This window comes from Coregonus clupeaformis, chromosome 16 (assembly GCF_020615455.1).
Source record: "Coregonus clupeaformis isolate EN_2021a chromosome 16, ASM2061545v1, whole genome shotgun sequence".
NCBI lineage: Eukaryota > Metazoa > Chordata > Actinopteri > Salmoniformes > Salmonidae > Coregonus > Coregonus clupeaformis.
This window is the reverse complement of record NC_059207.1, coordinates 53,080,178-53,101,423: the sequence shown is the minus strand read 5'-3', so window position 1 is coordinate 53,101,423 and position 21,246 is coordinate 53,080,178. Positions and strand designations below refer to the sequence as shown.

At 43.0% G+C, this 21,246-nt stretch overlaps 1 protein-coding gene across 3 annotated transcripts in view; it reads left to right on the top strand.

Moving 5' to 3' along the window:
- The window catches only part of slc39a14 (solute carrier family 39 member 14), a 36,104-nt gene extending 16,697 nt beyond the window's left edge, over positions 1-19,407 (top strand). For 2 of the 3 annotated variants that reach the window (XM_041901557.2, XM_045225788.1), the window contains exons 5-9: positions 7,319-7,488; positions 8,942-9,064; positions 11,547-12,036; positions 17,104-17,288; positions 18,424-19,407. In XM_041901557.2, coding sequence (XP_041757491.2) covers positions 7,319-7,488; positions 8,942-9,064; positions 11,547-12,036; positions 17,104-17,288; positions 18,424-18,576 — 1,121 coding nt within the window. In that variant the 3' untranslated portion in view covers positions 18,577-19,407. The remainder of the gene's footprint in view (positions 1-7,318; positions 7,489-8,941; positions 9,065-11,546; positions 12,037-17,103; positions 17,289-18,423) is intronic. The other variant, XM_041901558.2, reaches the window with a different exon arrangement.
- Positions 19,408-21,246: the final 1,839 nt, after the last annotated feature.

Below are 21,246 nucleotides of genomic sequence, written 5' to 3'. Positions count from 1 at the left end.
AAATTTGTGGATTCGGCTATTTCAGCCACACCTGTAGCTGACTGATGTATAAAATGCACCAAATTCCTTTTTAATCTTCAACATAGAAATGCTACCAAAAATAATTTACTGAAACTTGTTACAAATGACAGTGACCCATGATTCACCAAACAATATTTTGAAAGAGGAAGAAAAGTACTTTAAGCATATGTTTTAGTTTGTCGCCATCTCCACTAACCAAAGTTAATTGTAAGGATTTTTTTCTATTAATAATGTAAAATGAACAGCTGCACAGAAAGACTTGTGAAGGCCAAATTACAGAGGAGGAACTTCTTGATGCATTTAAAGCCTTTAAGTCCGGGAAAACTCCAGGGATGGATGGCATACCAGTTGAGATATACCAAACCTTTTTTGATATACTCAGAGGACCGTTATTAGCATGTTTTAACCACTCCTATAAAAATGGTAGACTATCAAATACACAGCAAGAAGGTATATTACTGAAACAGGACCCAGGTGGTAAATATAAAGATCCGGTCCATTTAAAAAAAAACTAGAGGCCCCTTACACTTCAATGTTGTAATGCAAAAATTCGAACAAAATGCAAAGCACATAGAATTAAAAAGGTATTGTTGGACAGGTTTTTTACATGTACGATACATTGGAGATAATATAAGACAAGTACTGGAAACAATATAACACTATGAAAAATCTGGGAAACTAGGCCGGTTATTCATAGCTGACTTTGAAAAGGCCTTTGGTAAAGTATGACTGGAATTTGTATGTAAATGGCTGGACTCTTTTAATTTAGGAGAATCTCTTATACAATGGGTTAAAGTTAAGTATGGATAGCCCAGGTGTAAAATAGTAAATATTGGCTACTTCTCAGAAAGTATTAAACTGTCAAGAGGAGTAAAACAAGGTTGTCCACTATCGGCATATCTATTTATTATGGCCATCGAAATGTTAGCTATTAAAATCAGATCCAACAATAATATCAAGGGGCTAGAAATCCAGGGCTTAAAAACAAATGTGTCATTGTATGCCGACAATTAATGTTTTCTTTTAAATCCGCAATTTGGATCCCTGCACAGCCTCATAGAGGATCGAGATATTCTTTCAAAACTCTCTGGATTACAATGAAATTATGATACTTTTACATTACCGTGTAGTTTACCAATAAAATGGTCTGACGGTGAAGTGGACATACTCGGGATTCATATCCCGAAACAGAGAAATGATCTCACTACAATACATTTTTGTAGAAAGTTAGCAAAAATTGATAAGATCTTGCTACCATGGAAAGGACAATCTGTCTATTTGTGGAATAATCACCCTGATTAACTCTTTAGTCATACCCCAGTTTACCTATTTACTTATGGCCCTGCCTACACCTAACAACTTGTTTTTTTAAATTATATGAGCAAAAAATATTCCACGTTATTTGGAACAGCAAGCCAGATCAAATTAAACCGGCCTATTTATATAATGAATATGAATTCGGAGGGCAGAAATGATTAATTATTAAACCATTGGACCTCTCACTAAAGGCTTCAGTCATACTAAAGCTATACTTAAATCCGGACTGGTTCTCTAGAAGATTAGTAAAAATGGCTCAGCCCGTGTTCAATAATGGCGTTTTTCCCTTTATTCAGATTACAACCTCTCACTTCCAGTTATTTGAAATGAAATAATTTCCAAAATAGTAATTTTTTTTAAACAAGCCATAGAACGCTGGTTGCAATTTCAGTTTAGTCTACCTGAAAAGACAGAACAAATATTAGGGTTAAACTCAAAAATACGAATTAATAAAAATAAACATTATACCCCTTTTCGTGATATCCAATTGGTAGTTAGTCTTGTCCCATCGCTGTAACTCCCGTACGGACTCTGGAGAGGCGAAGTTCGAGAGCCATGCGTCCTCCAAAATAGGACCCTGCCAAGCCGCACTGCTTCTTGACACACTGCTCGCTTAACCTGGAAGCCAGCCACACCAATGTGTCGGAGGAAACACCGTACAACTGGCGACCGAAGTCTGCTTGCAGGCGCCCAGCCCGCCACAAGGAGTCGCTAGAGCGCGATGGGACAAGGACATCCCGGCCGGCCAAACCCTCCCCTAACCCGGATGACGCTGGGCCAATTGTGCGTCGCCTCATGGGTCTCCCGGTCACGGCCGGCTGCGACACAGCCCGGGATCGAACCCGGATCTGTAGTGACGCCTCAAGTACTGCAGTGCCTTAGACCGCTGCGCCACTCGAGAGGCCTAATGTTCTACTTCTTGTTGAAGAAATGTGTGCTAATGTTGAGTTTTTGCGCTAGCGCCCAATAGACTCCCATTCACTCCTTGAAGGAGAGCGCTCCTTGTCCCAGAATCGGCCAGAATGCACCGCGCGGCCCATTGACGTAGCATGGGCAACGTTTCCCATCTCTTCAAAAGTATATCTGCCGTTGCAAATGTCAGACTCCACTCTGTGAGACACATCGATCTGCAGGTTGAACATGGTGAGATTGTAGACTCCTAAATTGATAGTGCAATTTGTTTTGGCTATTTTACAGATAACTAGCTACTTTACATGCTGATATTGTCTTTGGTATTATTGTCTGTAGCTATGTTTGCTAGCTAGCTAGCTAGCCAGCCAGCCCATAGAGAGAGCATTGCATTGTGGATTTTGTAGTTGACTTGAGCTGCAACAGATTTCCACAACGATTTTTCATGTTGCTACCGACCTTATTATAACGCCAAATGAAACATTTGTTCACAAAAAATATTGTTCTCACATATTAGTGTTATTTAACACTGTAAATTAAAGGGATGAGTGGTTTGGGTGTAGTTTTCCTTTTTACAAAAATAAATGGAAAAATCTGCTCTATCCAAAATTACTGATTGCAGCATTACTGCAAAAATGGAGGAGGCAAGTTGAAGGGGAGAAGGTAGGGAACTTATCTGTCGGCCCTGTATTAAAGACCAAACATGGTTAAAGAAAACTGTGATAAATAAAAAAGGATATCAGTTTCATTTAAGGACCAAATAATTTACAGCTGCACCATACAGGTTGCAAAATAGTTGGGAAGAGATTTTTGATGTACCTATTCCATGGCACATGGTTTATGAACTGATACACAAAACGACACAAGATTCAAAATTTTGTTTTTATTTAATTTAAATTATATATTTTTTTGGCAAACAATACATTTTACAACTGCAGGGCTCTCCAGAGGGTGGTGTGGTCATCCCAACGCATCACCGCACACTGAATCGCATATAGTGATTCATAATGTTAGTGTCTGTTCAACACATACTCTCGAGTCTAGAGTATACCAACGCTAACTCGATACCTAACTCCAAATGAAATCTTCTAAGAAGATGTTTCACAAGCTCTCACTGTTGTGGTATTGATTATATTTGTCCCCCCTCTGTGTCCTAATTCCATATCTGGCAGGAGAAGCATTGATATAAGATCTGTTTTGGCCCAGAGATATATTTTCACTCTCATCTTCCACTAATGCCTGGAGCTCTCTCCCCAGTTTTGGCAGAGTCTGGGCAGTGCAGACCTGGGTTCAAATAGTATTTTAACTCTTTGAGCGTTAGCTTGCGCCTGCCTGGAGTGCTAGATGGTCTGGCTTGAACTTTTGAAACTATTCCATTGGCTCTATTTTGCCAGGCAAGCTCAATCAATCACAGCTAAAATATTTTCAAGATTTCTAATAATATCTTAACCCAGGACTAGGACAGGGTATTTGGCTAGCCGTGACTCGGGCTGAGGTGTTGCAATGTCACCAAGGTACTAACTGCGCTGCTGCTGCTGGGATGCTGTCTGCAGTTGGGGCAGAGTGATGTCGGTCCGATGTGTAGGGTTTGGTCCTTTAAAATGTTTCCCTGTTCTTTACAGGTGACACTACTATGCTAAGGACTGTCTGTGATTAAGTTAATATGTTATATGGTTGTTTTACCTATTTTGAAATGCACTAATTGTAAGCCATTCTAGATAAGAGCATCTACTAAATGATTCAAATGCGAATGTAATGTTCTAACCACAGTGTCCAGGATGTAGTTCTCAGTAATACCTCTCTTCCAGAAAAGGATGTGGACAAATTATTTTCAAGTGTTTACAATGCAGTCTTTGTTTTCTAGAACACTCTTCTTACAGAGCCTGTGTCACTTCAGCAGTCCACACCACAACCAAACCTTTCTAATAGGGTACAGGTGCTTTCTGTGAGCTGAAATGATCAGAAATGAAAGTAACCATAACTGTTCCTTTACCAAACATTACAGGAGTTTTATGCTCAGCAGGTTTGACCACCGCAATGTAGGCTAAATGTCGACTGCACCCACCACAGTGTCACTGGTCCCCACTCCCTTTCCACAGGTGCTAATGATACCACCTTGGGATATCGCTCCCCCTCATACCCTTCATATATATGACTTAATTGTTTCCCGTCCCATCTGTTCTTCATATGAGCATTACTCCTCATGCAGTCATAATCATTTCTGATCATTGTGTCACAGCAAACAGAGTAATTCTCATATGTTCATAAACTCTCATAATACAGAAACAAACAGCATGTGTGTGTTAATGTTCATTTCAAACCTCCTCACCCTCCTTTTATCCCTCTGTGATGTTTGTGTTCTCCTCCTCCCATCACAGTGTGGGGTTTCTCTATTCTGAGTGTGACCCTGGTCAGTGCATTCTCCCTCCCCGGTGTGTTCCTGGTTCCCATCATAATGGCGTGTCACATGTGCCGGGGACTTGTCTATTTCATCGCCCTCTCCATCTGAACTCTCTACTCCACCGACGTGTTCCAGCTCCTGCCAGAGGTGCACTGTCCATTAATCCCCTATTGAAAAAGTCCCAAAAAAGACTGAACACCCATCCCCTCACTCTCTCCACATACTCCCCTATCCCCTCAAAGGTCCTCTTAAGAAAAACCTGCCTGGGGCTCCACACCTTACTGGGGTAATGGCCCACTCCAGGGTCCTCTCCTGACATTCCTCCACATACTGTATCCCCTTTGTCATTCGCCCATACTTGTTCGATGAAGTAAAGAGGGCCTCAACAAAACAACAATGCACCACCGACCAAGCACACACTCACTTCTTCACCTCCCTTTGGGCATTTCCTTTTCGTTCTCTCTCCTCCCTCCCTCTCTTCCTTCCTGGGGTTGTAATAAGCACCTTGGGAATCGTCCTGTTCAACCAAACATCAAAGAGCTACTTTGAGTCTATGGTTGCCTCAGTGATTCTCTGCCAGTGGAATTCTGGATTGATTGTTTTCTCTGTGTTCTCTCTGTTGTCTTTGTGTGAGTCTGATACACAGGGTGATGTTTGGTAAAGCTGTCTTCTCTACACTCTGCTAGCTTGGGAATAAACACTGAGTATACCCCCTCTTTACACTCAGAACAGACTCAATTCGTCGAGGCATTGACTCTACAAGGTGTCGAAAGTGTTTCACAACAGCGTTGCAGTTCTTGACACAAACCGGTGTGCGCCTGGCACCTACTACCATACCCTGTTCAAAGGCACTTAAATATTTTGTCTTGCCCCTTCCCCTCTGAATGGCACACACACACAATCCATGTCTCAATTCTCTCAAGGCTTCAAAATCCTTCTTTAACCTGTCTCCTACCCTTCATCTACTCTGATTGAAGTGGATTTAACAAGTGACATTAATAAGGGATCATAGCATTCACCTGGTCAGTCTATGTAATGGAAAGCGCAGGTGTTCTTTATGTTTTGTACACTTAGTGTATATAGGCCATCTGTGAGACTGATTCTCCTTGGAGAGAGCTGTCTGGCTGGCTGCTGGCTGAGAGGCTGGCTGGCTGAGTGACTGGCTGGCTGAAAGCCTAGCTGATTGGCTGAGAGCCTGGCTGGCTGACTGAGAAGCTGACAGGCAGAGAGACTGGTTGTAGAGCACACACAGTATCTCTCTAACCTCACCTCAGTGAAACCAGGCCAAGTGGGCATTTGCTGCTCCCAATGTCCTGCAACTTTCTTTCTCAAAGTACTATTGGCGAATTGTGTGTAAAAAAAATAACCATAATAGTAAGGCATGAAAAAGTAATGAAGAGTAATGGGTTAAGGTGGTGGTGCCCTTTATAAAGCCCCTTGACTTTCAGTGTTTCCTAACTCCAGTCCTCGAGGACCCTCAACAGCACACATTTTTGTTGTTGCCCCCTAACAAACTCACCTGATTCAACTCATCATGGGCTTGATGATTAGTTGATAAGTTGAATCCGGTGTGCTTGTCCGTGGCTACAACAAATATGTGTACTGCTGGAGGTACTCGAGGACTGGAGTTGGGAAACACTGACTTAGTTGATATGTAACTGCTCAGAGAGAAAATAAAGGCTGTTTCTAGCTCCCCTTTCCTGTTCAGGCAGCGTGTCTGCTGTGATTCAGCAGGGGCATTTGTCAAAACAAATGTTTGACAAATGAGTGAAGGAAATGCAGAAAATTATTTTGGGTTGAAGTTTGATTGAATAGTATAAAACAGTCAGAAGAGAGAGAGAGACCCATTTTTAAAACCATCTTAAAATGTATTTGTTGCCACCCTAGGGCCATGCCCTACTCACAAAGCATATTTAGGACTTTATTATTTAAAAAAAACATCAAATACAGTCAAAAATGAGGAAAATATTGTAGTATTTGGCCATATCACCCAGCCCTGTGTGTGTATGTGTGTGTATGTGTGTGTGTTGAGTGTGTGTGTGTGTGTGTGTGTGTGTGTGTTGTATGTGTGTGTGTCTAGCATCCCTGTCTTTCCCCTGGTTTATCTGATCGCTCTTGCATTGCGTACTCCCTAATATCCTCCTGCATTGTGCTCCAGCTCAACGCACCAGTGATTCCATTCCCAGCCTGACTACATCAGAATGGCCTGAGGATGCTGCTGCTCTGATCTCTGATGACATAATTGCTCCCTAATTATATCCCCCTCCTCTTAATCACAGGCAGTGTTTGGGGTCGGAACACTGATCTGATGGGAAACAAATCATGGTGTTTCCTAATCATACAGCTATTTGTCCTAATGCACGGGAATGTTTATCTCATAGTGATCTCAAACACACACAGGTCTGTGAATGGACAGTTAATGCCCATTGATTGGGCACTTCCGGTTGTTTGGGAAAAGCACTGTTGTGGGTGATCTGATTCTTTCCTTCGGGGTGAAATCCACTGATGTTATCCTCAGGTTTCTTCTGCAGTGGGGGAAAAAACAATATCTTTAATGATTTCATGACGTTAATTTTCAATTTATTTTCCCCTTTGTCCTTTTTTCCTCTCCTCCTCTTTGGTCCTCTCTCTCTCTCTCTCTCTTTCTCTCCCTCCTCTGGTCGTGGTCAGTTTGGGGTTATGGGTTCCTGTGTGTGACCCTCATCTCTCTGTGTTCGCTGGTTGGGGCCAGTGTGGTCCCCTTCATGAGGAAAACCTTTTACAAGCGCCTGCTCCTCTACTTCATAGCCCTGGCCATTGGCACCCTCTACTCCAACGCCCTGTTTCAGCTCATCCCAGAGGTAGTGTAAATGGCATGCTGTTCTCTTTGTAGTACACTACTTGTCACAGTATCATTGTGCTTTTCTACCTCATTGGTGTTCCCCTTTTCAAGCAGTCCTCAAATTTGAAACGGAGGCCAAAAGTAAATGGTGTGGATTACAGTTTCGCCTGGCCCATAGACCAACTTAAAAGAAATGTGTTAGGTTAACTATCAACAGTATATCACTTTATTGCCCCCCCCATTAGTGCCCTGTGGATGGGGGCATCCTATGGGGGAATAGCCACCGTGGCTATTCCCCCATAGGATGCCCCCATCCACAGGACACGAGTGGTCACTGAATGGTTTGATGAGCATGAAAACGATGTAAACCATATGCCATGGCCGTCTCAGTCACCAGATCTCAACACAATTGAACAATAATGGGGTGGCAGGTAGCTTAGTGGTTAAAAGCGTTGTGCCAGTAACCGAAAGGTCGCTGGTTCTAATCCCCGAGCCGACTAGGTGAAAAATCTGTCGATGTGCCCTTGAGCAAGGCACTTAACCCTAATTGCTCCTGTAAGTCGCTCTGGATAAGAGCGTCTGCTAAATGACTAAAATGTAAAAATGTAAATAATGGGAGATTCTGAAGTGGCGCCTGAGACGGTGTTTTCCACCACCACCACCATCAACAAAACACCAAATGATGGAATTTCTCATGGAAGAATGGTGTCACATCCCTCCAATAGAGTTCCACACACTTGTAGAATATATGCCAAGGTGCATTGAAGCTGTTCTGGCAACACCCTATTAAGACACTTTATGTTGGTGTTGCCTTTATTTTGGCAGTTACCTGTATTACCGATTGTTTTTCAATATTCTGACAGTGAAGGATTCCCAATGCCAATGATTCATACACAACTAAGCACATACTGTACATATAGTAATTCAGAGGCTTGTGCATACAAATACCTTGACATAGAGTAAAACGATAGCCATTCATTCACTCCCCATAATTTACATGTTCAGCTTCAGTTTTGCTGAATCATGACTGAGCCATAAGCTATAGCTGCAGGAAGTAGGGATGCTGAGGGTGCTGCCCCCTGAACAAAATAGTGCACTGGCCTTTACTAGTCCTGTATTAGCGGACCGATATATCCGTCAGTAGTGTGGGAAAACATTTTTAGAGCCCCCCCCCATCGACTAAATAATTCTCAGCCCCCCCACCCCCAAACGACTTCCCGCGGCTAAGCCATAAGCTACATGTAAGTGATACTCTTAGATACTTAGTTCAGTCAAAGCAATGACATATTTTTACACAAACCCTTTAACAGTCAAATGTGGTACCCTGTTATTATCAAATAGACAGATGCCTCTGTGTCTCTACTGCCCTAGGCTTTAGTTAACTGTGTTTCTATTGCCCTCCTATGCTTTAGTTAGGTCTAACTTGGTCTCTACTGCCCTAGGCTTTAGTTAACTGTGTCTCATCCTACTAGGCATTTGGCTTTGACCCCATGGTGGACAACTATGTGTCCAAGTCTACAGTGGTGTTTGGAGGGTTCTACCTCTTCTTCTTCACTGAGAAGGTCCTCAAGATGCTGCTCAAACCGAAGAATAAGGTGAGTCGACAATGATGTTCATGATCCAGTAATTGCCACACAACCACAGTTGATGGTATTTGCTTTGCAGCAAGGTAGCTTACTGAAAAATTCACAAGGAAGACAAACATAAAAAGTGTAATTTCTTTCACCGTATCCTTTGTGAAAGGTTTTAAGGGGTATAATTTGTCATGTTTACAAAAACATTAAATTTGTTTCCCCGGTGCAAACACATTGACAGTGTTTCCTCTGCAGCTTATATGTGAACCCATTGGGATTGATCAGAAACCGGAAAAGTTATCGTCTGTTCTGTTTTATGTAAGTTTTATGTACTGTACATGCATTATCTTCCACGGGACTGGCTTTGTATGATATATTCGCGCATAATCTAGTCAATTTATCATAAACCCATTGACTAGTTGAATCAGGTGTGCTGGTGTTGGAATAAAACATTTGAAATTACTGGTATTCCAACTTCCAAGAAGACTAGGTTGAGAAAAACTGTTCTGTGGTGTGGCTTTATAATAGGCTCATAAACATCCACTAGTCTCAACCAGGACTCAACACACAGATAAGCATCAGCTCTTAGATGGAGTGGAGAGGTGATACAGTATATATTTTCATGGGAAAATCATATCTGTATACTCAATCAAGGATTTCACAGCCATGGCCGGTTTGTCCTGTCTGTCTAGCTGGGGGCCCGGGTGTTGGTTTACAGTAACTGTCTGAACAGTAACCGCTCACCTCAGAACTCCTCAGGCAGTTATGGGCCCTATAAATATTACCATATGTTCATACAACACAAAACTAGAATGCAAGCCTGTTCTACTCATTCTATTTCTATACTACACTACATGACCAAAAGTATGTGGACACCTGAACATTGCCGGCACTATGCATTGGGGCAGGTAGCGTTCTCCTGGCATCCGCCAAACCCAGATTTGTCCGTCTGTCTGCCAGATGGTGAAGTGTGATTCATCACTCCAGAGAACGCGTTTCCTCAGAGTCCAATGGCGGCGAGCTTTACACCACTCCAACCGACGCTTGGCATTGCACATGGTGATCTTAGGCTTGTGTGCGGCTGCTCGGCTATGGAAACCCATTTCCTGAATCTCCCAACAAACAGTTATTGTGCTGACGTTGCTTCTAGAGGCAGTTTGGACCTCGGTAGTGAGTGTTGCAACAGAGGACAGACAATTTTTACGCGCTACACGCTTCAGCGTTCAAGGCCCAGTTCTGTGAGCTTGTGTGGCCTACCACTCTGTGGCTGAGCCGTTGTTGCTCCTAGACATTTCCACTTCACAATAACAGCACTTACAGTTGACCGGGGCAGCTCTAGCAGGGCAGAAATTCGACGAACTGACTTGTTGGAAATGTGGCATCCTATGACGATGCCACGTTGAAAGTCACTGAGCTTTTCAGTAAGGCCATTCTACTGCCAATGTTTGACTATGGCGATTGCATGGCTGTGTGCTCAATTTTATACACCTGTCAGCAACGGGTGTGGCTGAAATAGCCAAATCCACTAATTTGAAGGGGTGTCCACATACTTTTATATAGTGTATTTCAGGATGTTGTGTATCCCTGGAAATTAATGTAAACATAACAGTTTTGTAAACAGCTTGACCAAAAAAAAGTATGGGGTAAGGTATGGGGTAAGTTGAGCATGGGGATAGGGTAAATTGAGCTGCCTTGAGGTAAACGGGTGATTGTGCTGGTAGGTCAAAATTGTATTAATGAAATGGGTGTGTGGTATATTCTATATCTTAAAGGGATACCTACATTCAGATCTCTGTTCAATATCACTTACCCTTCAATGATTCATTTTGTATATGGTTTCCTAGAAACAAGGGGTGGCACAACTAACCCTTTGGCTCAACTTACCCCACTCTCCGCTATTGTACATGTCTAAGACCTACCTCCTACACAAGTAGAGAGATGCTTCACATAGTTTAGGATAGAAAATGGCATAAGTTGAGAAGGTAGAGATGTGAAAGCACATTGTACTACGAACACTGGACCTGCCTCTGTAGCCCAGGGAAGGTCCCGGAAGTTAGCTTAGCTCTATGTTAGCATCAGTGAATAGTTAGCTTAGCTATGTTAGCATCAATCGATTATTTGATCTTTGCAGTAGTGTTGGATAAGATGTCTGTTTGTTTAATGTATTGTACTGTATGACCATCTGCCTTTCAGGTCACAAGTTGTCATTGTTTGAGGTGATGCTTCCACCTAGTGGACATTCAGCATAGTACAGATTTGAAACATGGTTTGGACCTGATGACCAGATTGTACAGCTAGTGTGGGCCTAATGCTCTAACATGTTCAGTAGTAACACTGGTCTGCTGTGGTCTCTTAAACCAATTATAGAGTCCTCTACTTGACGTCCTCTAACACAGTCTGAAAGTATAGTATAACTTTAAATAGCTAACAACATTGTTAATTCAGGAAAATACTATGCTTTCTAAATCCTGGTAAGAAATACTCTTCATATGTGACTTGACAGGGCCACAGCCACTTCCCAGCCTCAGAGCAGCTGTATGCTGCAGCCAACAGAGACATGGAGGATGGCGTGACCGAAAAGTTGCAGCAGGAGGGAGAGGCAGGGCTTAACCTGCCCAGGGTGGTCGGAGGAGAGGGGGACCGCAAGCTCACCCCCGCACTCACCCCACCGGTAAAAGAGAGGCGCGCACACTCACTGTCATACACACACTTTCTCACCCTTCCACTCTCCCTCCCTCCATTCCTCACACCTCTCCTCCTCCTCCAACAGGACTCTCAGAGCCTGGGCGGAGGGAACAGCAGAGGAGGCTGCTATTGGCTAAAGGGTACAGCGTATTCTGACATTGGCACGCTGGCCTGGATGATCACGCTGAGTGACGGGCTACATAACTTCATCGACGGCCTGGCCATTGGAGCTTCATTCACTGCCTCAACGTTCCAGGGCATCAGCACCTCTGTGGCCATACTCTGTGAGGAGTTCCCCCATGAGCTAGGTGAGTTCACACAGCCTAAGTTTCAAATCCACAGAAATGAGAGAATATATGGTTATATATACAGTGGGGAGAACAAGTATTTGATACACTGCCGATTTTGCAGGTTTTCCTACTTACAAAGCATGTAGAGGTCTGAAAATCCAGAAAATCCAGAAAATCACATTGTATGATTTTTAAGTAATTAATTTGCATTTTATTGCATGACATAAGTATTTGATCACCTACCAACCAGTAAGAATTTCGGCTCTCACAGACCTGTTCGTTTTTCTTTAAGAAGCCCTCCTGTTCTCCACTCATTACCTGTATTAACTGCACCTGTTTGAACTCGTTACCTGTATAAAAGACACCTGTCCACACACTCAATCAAACAGACTCCAACCTCTCCACAATGGCCAAGACCAGAGAGCTGTGTAAGGACATTAGGGATAAAATTGTAGACCTGCACAAGGCTGGGATGGGCTACAGGACAATAGGCAAGCAGCTTGGTGAGAAGGCAACAACTGTTGGCGCAATTATTAGAAAATGGAAGAAGTTCAAGATGACGTCAATCACCCTCGGTCTGGGGCTCCATGCAAGATCTTACCTCGTGGGGCATCAATGATCATGAGGAAGGTGAGGGATCAGCCCAGAACTACACGGCAGGACCTGGTCAATGACCTGAAGAGAGCTGGGACCACAGTCTCAAAGAAAACCATTAGTAACACACTACGCCGTCATGGATTAAAATCCTGCAGCGTACGCAAGGTCCCCCTGCTCAAGCCAGCGCATGTCCAGGCCCGTCTGAAGTTTCCCAATGACCATCTGGATGATCCAGAGGAGGAATGGGAGAAGGTCATGTGGTCTGATGAGACAAAAATAGAGCTTTTTGGTCTAAACTCCACTCGCCGTGTTTGGAGGAAGAAGAAGGATGAGTACAACCCCAAGAACACCATCCCAACCGTGAAGCATGGAGGTAGAAACATCATTCTTTGGTGATGCTTTTCTGCAAAGGGGACAGGACGACTGCACCGTATTGAGGGGAGGATGGATGGGGCCATGTATCGCGAGATCTTGTCCAACAACCTCCTTCTCTCAGTAAGAGCATTGAAGATGGGTCGTGGCTGGGTCTTCCAGCATGACAACGACCCGAAACACACAGCCAGGGCAACTAAGGAGTGGCTCCGTAAGAAGCATCTCAAGGTCCTGGAGTGGCCTAGCCAGTCTCCAGACCTGAACCCAATAGAAAATCTTTGGAGGGAGCTGAAAGTCCGTATTGCCCAGCGACAGCCCCGAAACCTGAAGGATCTGGAGAAGGTCTGTATGGCCAAAATCCTTGCTGCAGTGTGTGCAAACCTGGTCAAGACCTACAGGAAACGTATGATCTCTGTAATTGCAAACAAATGTTTCTGTACCAAATATTAAGTTCTGCTTTTCTGATGTATCAAATACTTATGTCATGCAATAAAATGCAAATTAATTACTTAAAAATCATACAATGTGATTTTCTGGATTTTTTAAAATAGATTCTGTCGCTCACAGTTGAAGTGTACCTATGATAAAAATTACAGACCTCTACATGCTTTGTAAGTAGGAAAACCTGCAAAATCGGCAGTGTATCAAATACTTGTTCTCCCCACTGTATATACAGTGCATTCGGAAAGTATTCAGACCCCTTGACTTTTTCCACATTTTGTTATGTTACAGCCGTATTCTAAAATGGATTCAATTGTTTTTTCCCCTCATCAATCTACACACAATACCCCATAATGACAAAGCAAAAACACGTTAAAAAACAACTGACATCACATTTCCATAAGTATTCAGACCCTTTGCTATGAGACTCGAAATTGAGCTCAGGTGCATCCTGTTTCCATTGATCATCCTTGAGATGTTTCTACAACTTGATTGGAGGCCACCTGTGGAAAATTAAATTGATTAGACATGATTTGAAAAGGCACACACGTGGCTTTATAAGGTCCCACAGTTGAACGTGGATGTCAGAGCAAAAACCAAGCCATGACGTCAAAGGAATTGTCCGTAGAGCTCCGAGACAGGATTGTGTTGAGGCACAGATCTGGGGAAGGGTACCAAAAAATGTCTGCAGCATTGACGGTCCCCAAGAACACAGTGGCCTCCATCATTCTTAAATGGAAGAAGTTTGGAACCACCAAGACTCTTCCTAGAGCTGGCCGCCCAGCCAAACTGAGCAATCGGGGGAGAAGGGCCTTGGTCAGGGAGGCGACCAAGAACCCGATTGTCAATCTGACAGAGCTCCATAGTTCCTCTGTGGAGATGGGAGAACCTTCCAGAAGGACAGCCATCTCTGCAGCACTCCACCAATCAGGCCTTTATGGTTGAGTGGCCAGACGGAAGCCACTCCTCAGTAAAAAGCACATGACAGCCCTAAAGACTCTGACCATGAGAAACGAGATCCTCTGGTCTGATGAAACCAAGATTGAACTCTTTGGCCTGAATGCCAAGCGTCACGTCTGGAGGAAACCTGGCACCATCCCTACGGTGAAGCATGGTGGTGGCGGCATCATGCTGTGGGGGATGTTTTTCAGCGGCAGAGACTGGGAGACTAGTCAGGATCGAGGAAAAGATGAACGGAGCAAAGTACAGAGAGATCCTTGATGAAAACCTGCTCCAGAGCGTTCAGAACCTCAGACTGCGGCAAAGGTTAACCTTCCAACAGGACAACCACCCAAAGCACACAGCCAAGACAACGCAGGTGTGGCTTCGGGACATGTCTCTGAATGTCCTTGAGCGGCCCAGCCAGAGCCCGGACTTGAACCCGATTGTACATCTCTGGAGAGACCTGAAAATAGCTGTGCAGCGATGCTCCCCATCCAACCTGACAGAGCTTGAGAGGATCTGCAGAGAAGAATGGGAGAAACTCCCCAAATACAGGTGTGCCAAGCTTGTAGCGTCATACCCAAGAAGACTTGAGACTTGCAAAAACCCTGGCCATGCCCAAGTCAACAGTTTGGTTCATCATTAACAAGAAAAAAACAACCAGTGAACTCAATTATGTCAAAAGACCCGGTAGACCGAGGAAGACCACTGTAGTGGGGACCGGAGAATACTCTCTATGGTGAAGAAAACCCCCCTGACAACAGCCCAACAGATCAAAAACACTCTCCTGGATGCAGGTGTAGATGTGTCAAAGTCTACCATACGTAGAAGACTACACCAGCAGGACTACAGAGGGTACACTACAAGCGGCAGGTAGCTTAGTGGTTAAGAGCGTAGTGCCAGTAACCGAATGGTCGCTGGTTCTAATCCCCGAGCCGACTAGGTGAACAAATCTGTCGATGTGCCCTTGAGCAAGGCACTTAACCCTAATTGCTCCTGTAAGTCACTCTGGATAAGAGCGTCTGCTAAATGACTAAAATGTCTAAAATGTAAGATGCAAACCACTGATAAGCCTGAAGAACAGAAAGGCGAGATTACAGTTTGCTAAAAAGCACCTAAAAGAGCCCCAAGAGTTCTGGAAAAACGTATTGTGGACAGATGAGACAAAGATGAACATGTACCAGAGTGATGGAAAGAGGAAAGTGTGGAGAAAAAAAAGAAATGCCCATGATCCAAAGCATACCACCTCATCCGTGAAACATGGTGGAGGGGGTGTTATGGCTTGGGCCTGTATGGCTGCCAGTGGAACAGGCTCACTTGTCTTCATCGATGATGTGACTGCAGACAGAAGTAGAACAATGAATTCTGAAGTCTACAGAAATATTTTATCTGCTCAGATAAAACCAAATGCCTCCAAACTCATTGGACGGCACTTCATCATGCAACAATGACCCTAAACATACTGCTAGAGCAACGAAGGGGTTTTTAATGGCCAAGAAGTGGAAAATCCTTTACTGGCCGAGTCAATCACTGGATCTGAATCCAATTGAACATGCATTTTACATGCTGAAGAGGAGACTGAAGGCAATAAGTCCCCGAAACAAGCAGGAACTGAAGATGGCTGCAGTACAGGCCTGGCAGAGCATCACCAGGGAAGATACCCAGCGTCTGGTGATGTCGATGCATCGTAGACTTCAAGCAGTCATTGCATGCAAAGGATATGCGACCAAATATTAACAATGATTACTTTATTCTACATTATGTTAAACTGTCCAATGTTTTTTGATGCCCGAAAATGGGGGGGGACCATGTACAAAAGCTTCTATAATTTCTAAACGGTTAATCCGATATGTATGAAAATACCCTCCAAATTAAAGCTGACAGTCTGCACTTCACCCTCATTGTCATTGTATCCTTTTAAACTCAAAGTGCTAGAGTACAGAACCAAAATAACAAAACAAAGGTCACTGTCCAATGAATTATGGAGCTCACTGTATGTAAATGTAATATTTCTAAAAACCTGTTTTTGCTTTGTCTTTATGGGGTATTGTGTGTAGATGGATGAGGAAAAAAAAACTATTCAATCAATTTTAGAATAAGGCTGTAACGTAACAATGTGGAAAAGGTCAAGCGGTCTGAATACTTTCCGAATGCACTGTACATACTTTCACCTCCACTTATATTAAAATAAATGGGACACTCCTTGCTCCGACCAAACGCTACACTACGCCCACAAGTTTCTTCTCTGCTATGAGTCTGGATCTCAGTACCTACCCGACCCATCACCAAATGCGAACACATTCGAGGCTATCTGATTGGTTCAGAAACTGATGGGTTGGGCCAGAGCTATAACACGTGGGTGAAGCGGCAGTATGAAAATGTGTAATTGGCTTTGATACTCTGATTGGTTAGAGACGATCTAATCACTGACTTTTTGTACAACGCCCCTTGCCCCTTTTGTACAATGCCCCTCGTCAACACAAACAACTTAAATGATGGCAGTCTGAGACTAAAGTATTTAACGAACGACAGAGCAGCGGAGGAATTTTGTGTGAGTTGTAGGGCTAGGTCAGTCCCCCACCAAAAATAATTATCTAAAAACACCCACCACTCCCAAAGCACACTTTTTTTTATTTGATGGATAATGTTTTGGCCTCTAACTGGGCTTATGTGAATCCACCTTTCTAGGCAATAAGTATCTATGTTTCTCTCCCCCCCTCCCTCCTCCTTCAGGTGACTTTGTGATCTTGTTAAATGCTGGGATGAGTATCCAGCAGGCTCTGTTCTTCAACTTCCTGTCTGCCTGCTGCTGCTACCTGGGCATGGGCTTTGGCATCCTGGCAGGAAACAGCTTCTCACCTCAATGGATCTTTGCACTGGCAGGGGGCATGTTCCTCTACATTGCCCTGGCAGACATGGTACGTCCTGGGATGGGATGAACGTGTGTGTGTCTGTGTGTATCCACTGGCTGGGCTCTAGACTAACATTTTTGTGGCACTGGTGTCATTTTAAGTTATTCAGTTGGTGGCACCAGGCCATGATTTGGTTCACCAGTTTTTTGGGCGGTGTCACACAATAAAACAAATTTGTATCATGTTAGAAAGTCATTCACAGTGCTTTATTAAAAAGTGCAATAGACTACTGAGATGGTATTCAAGAACTAAGTTGTTTCATCTTTGTGACTCAAAATATTTTTATGTGCAACCTAGTCCAGTGATTGTCATGCATTTTGGGTTGACAATTAGGCTATTCTTATATTTTGTTAAAATAGCAGTGGTGGAAAAAGTACCCAATTGTCATACTTGAGTAAAAGTAAAGATACCTTAATAGAAAATGACTGAAGTAAAAGTGAAAGTCACCCAGTAAAATACTACTTGAGTAAAAGTCTAAAAGTATTTGGTTTTAAATATACTTAAGTATCATAAGTAAATGTAATTCCTAAAATATACTTAAGTATCAAAAGTAGAAGTATGAATAATTTCACATTCCTTATATTAAGCAAACCAGATGGCACAATTTTTTCTTATTTTTTTACATTTACGGATAGCCAGGGGCACGCTCCAACACTCAGACATCATTTACAAAACGTACCATTGGTGTTTAGTGAGTCTGCCAGATCAGAGTCAGTAGGGATGACCAGGGATGTTCTCCCATTTACACCAGAGATCTGTATATAATGATGAGATGCACGTCTCTGCCCTAGCAATGGGAGTCGTTGCTTAGGTCCAAAATAAGCCCATAGAAACGCATTGGCCTTATTTTGGACAGATTTTAGTGAGAGTGAAACCTCTCGCTTCGCCTCTTCCTCTGGTTTACACACACACACACCAAGCCCCTCCCCCTGCCTGTCACGCCAACAAAGTTGAGAGATTGGTGGATATGGGGATGGATTTGATATAGAGCAAAAAGTACCATTCATTCATCCAGTATATAGCTCTGTTTGAGGAACTGACCTGCTTTTTCTCCCTTTCCACTCTCTCTCCCTCCTTCTTGCTCTCCGTTCCTCTCTACCCCTCTCTCTCTCTCTCTCTCTCCCCCTCTCACTCTCCGTAGTTCCCAGAGATGAATGAGGTGAGTCGTGAGGAGGAGGAGGCTGGGGGCAGCAGCTTCTTCCTGACCTTCGCCATCCAGAACGCCGGCCTCCTAACCGGCTTTGCCATCATGCTGCTGCTCACCACCTACTCTGGAGCAATCACCATGGACTAGCATTAGGACTTCTACTGGACCTAACCGGTTTAAACCAAATCAAACCGGTTACAACTGGAACCGGACCTGGAAATGCCCTTTGGGGCTGAAAGGGAACGCCCGGTCCTCCCTCCCCAGGCTCCATCTCTTCCTCTCAGGCCCTGTTTGGCTCTTTATACTCCCTCAGGACTTTAGAGACCCGGGGCTTTGGTTCTAGTGTGGCAGGAACGCACCCTATAAGGCTTAAGTTATGAAAACACTTTTTTATGCTGTTCCCATATGCAGTAGCTACTAGTACACTGGCATGGGTACCTTCTCTCCTTCATCTCTCTTGGGCCTTCTCTGACCCACGGACAACAACCCTGTTAATCAATCAAACAGTTCCTCGTTCCTCAGACTACTGAGAGGCCATTTTGGCTCTAAACAGACTGCTGTTGTCATGGAGATCATGTCCTTCTCTCATTGGTTGTTTTGGATGTGGACGATGAGCCTTGACTGGGACCTTTTGAGCACCCGAGGGTCCAGGGACTCCGACGGGGACATAGCATATTTATATTACCCATATGCCTCTGTGTGCCCAGGAGCCAAACTACGGTGGCCTCAGCAGCACAATCAGGTAAAAGCAGTTGTGTTGTAGACATCCTTGGACTTTTTCCTTTATCCATTTTCAGAGTGCAAACCCTTTTTTTCATTCCATACCAAAAAAAAAAAAATCAACTGGAAACTAAATATTTTCCCCAACAAGGGACTGAGGATGTGTCTTTCTGAGTACAGTACTTATATTTACATTTTAGTCATTTAGCAAACACTCTTATCCAGAGTGACTTATACATTTTCTCGTATTGGTCCCCCGTGGGAAACGAACCCACAACCCTGGCGTTGCAAGCGCCATGCTCTACCAACTGAGCCACACGGGACTTAGACGTGTTATTTTTTTACTTGACAAGGAACCAGACAAAAACACCACAACAACACTCGAAATGTGTGAATTTTAACAACCAAATATGTACATACAGACCTATTCATGGTGAAGGGCTTGTTTTTCTTACAAAGTGTGACCTGCGTAAAGAACGTGCTGATTTAGCTTTCTGTCCTGGTTTTTTCTCAGTTCTGACATTGTTCTCTACTAAGATGTGTCCGAAATAGCTCCTTATATAGTACACTACTTTTCTGTAAAACCTAAAACTAGTGCACTGTAGGGAATAGGGTGCCATTTTGGACAAAGCCTAGGTGTGATGGACTATGGCGGCACCAGAATGCCCTTCATATGTCACTGACTCGATTTTTCTACTACTCTTGAAACTGTATTAATGCAATCCTCCATTCCTTACCCATACTGTTATCACATTGAGATGTATTACATTTCATAACGTGTATTGTTTTATTATTTGTTATGATGAAAAGCAAGAATCAGAACGATAGGTACACTTAAGATGTGGCCTGACTGTTTGTGTCCTTATCCAATACCCTATAGAAGACGGTCTCACTCCCACAGTGAAGTGAGTGTGTAATTCATGTAGCTAGGCCTAACCTCATGGTTTAATCTGTAAGACTTACTTTTTTTTAACCTGTAGTGGATAACAATTGTTAAGCAGCTTCTACAATGTCGATGGTTGATTAGATGATTGAGTTATGAAGGACTATATTGTATTGGTGCAGTGTTCAGGACACTGTTGCAACAGATTGTAACAGTTGTTTAAGGGTTATAACCATTATAACAGTTGTTATATGATTATAACAGTTATGACAGTTGTTATAGGGTTATATGAGTTTTAACTGTTATTAAAGGGTTATGGTTGATAGGATTTGTCATCAGGGTGACCATCTGTATTATACCTTATGTGTATAACTTAAATATGTTATGACAACAGCAAAACTGTAAGATCAGGATCATAGAGATACAGGACTAAAGTTATTTTGGTTTGTAGGCTTTCTCATTCATACAATATATTTTAGGGTTGTTTCTTGATTGGAGAGAATTTATTGTACCATTTAGCACAGCGTTTCCCAAACTCTGTCCTCAGGACCCCAAAGGGTGCACGTTTTGGTTTTTGCCCCAACACTACACAGCTGATTTATGATTATCAAAGCTTGATGATTAGTTTATTATTTGAATCAGCTGTGTAGTGCTAGGGCAAAAAACAAAATGTGCACCCCTTGGTGTCCTGCATGAGCATATGCAAGTTTGTATAATATTATAAATGACCCCTAGAGGGAGACAAAGCATCTGAAATGGACCAGTGTAGAGCAGTAGATTATATTTTGTTTCCCCCTTCAATTAATATTTGCTCAGTTGTACTATAATTGCTATGCATTGACTTCAATGTCAGTCTACAATTCAATTGTTATTATTGTTAAAGATTAGGTGAATAATTGTGCTTTCCCATTTCTGAGTTATTCTATTAACTTTTATGAAATAAGCCATCACATGAAATGAATGATGTACGACGTCAACCATAATGTATTGAAACGGTTAGTAGTATGGGTGATCACTTAGCCATTATGTTTTAAATTCAAGTTTATGCACACGACACACTTGTTTTGTTTAGAAACACAAGCCATGTGAAACTAGACAACGATGCAATCTTTATGTTGTATTTATTCTTTGTCTTTCATTTAAGCGGTAGTTTACATGTGGCACATGTAAAACACATTTGTTAGTCATCAAAGGACGGATGCATCAATAACACT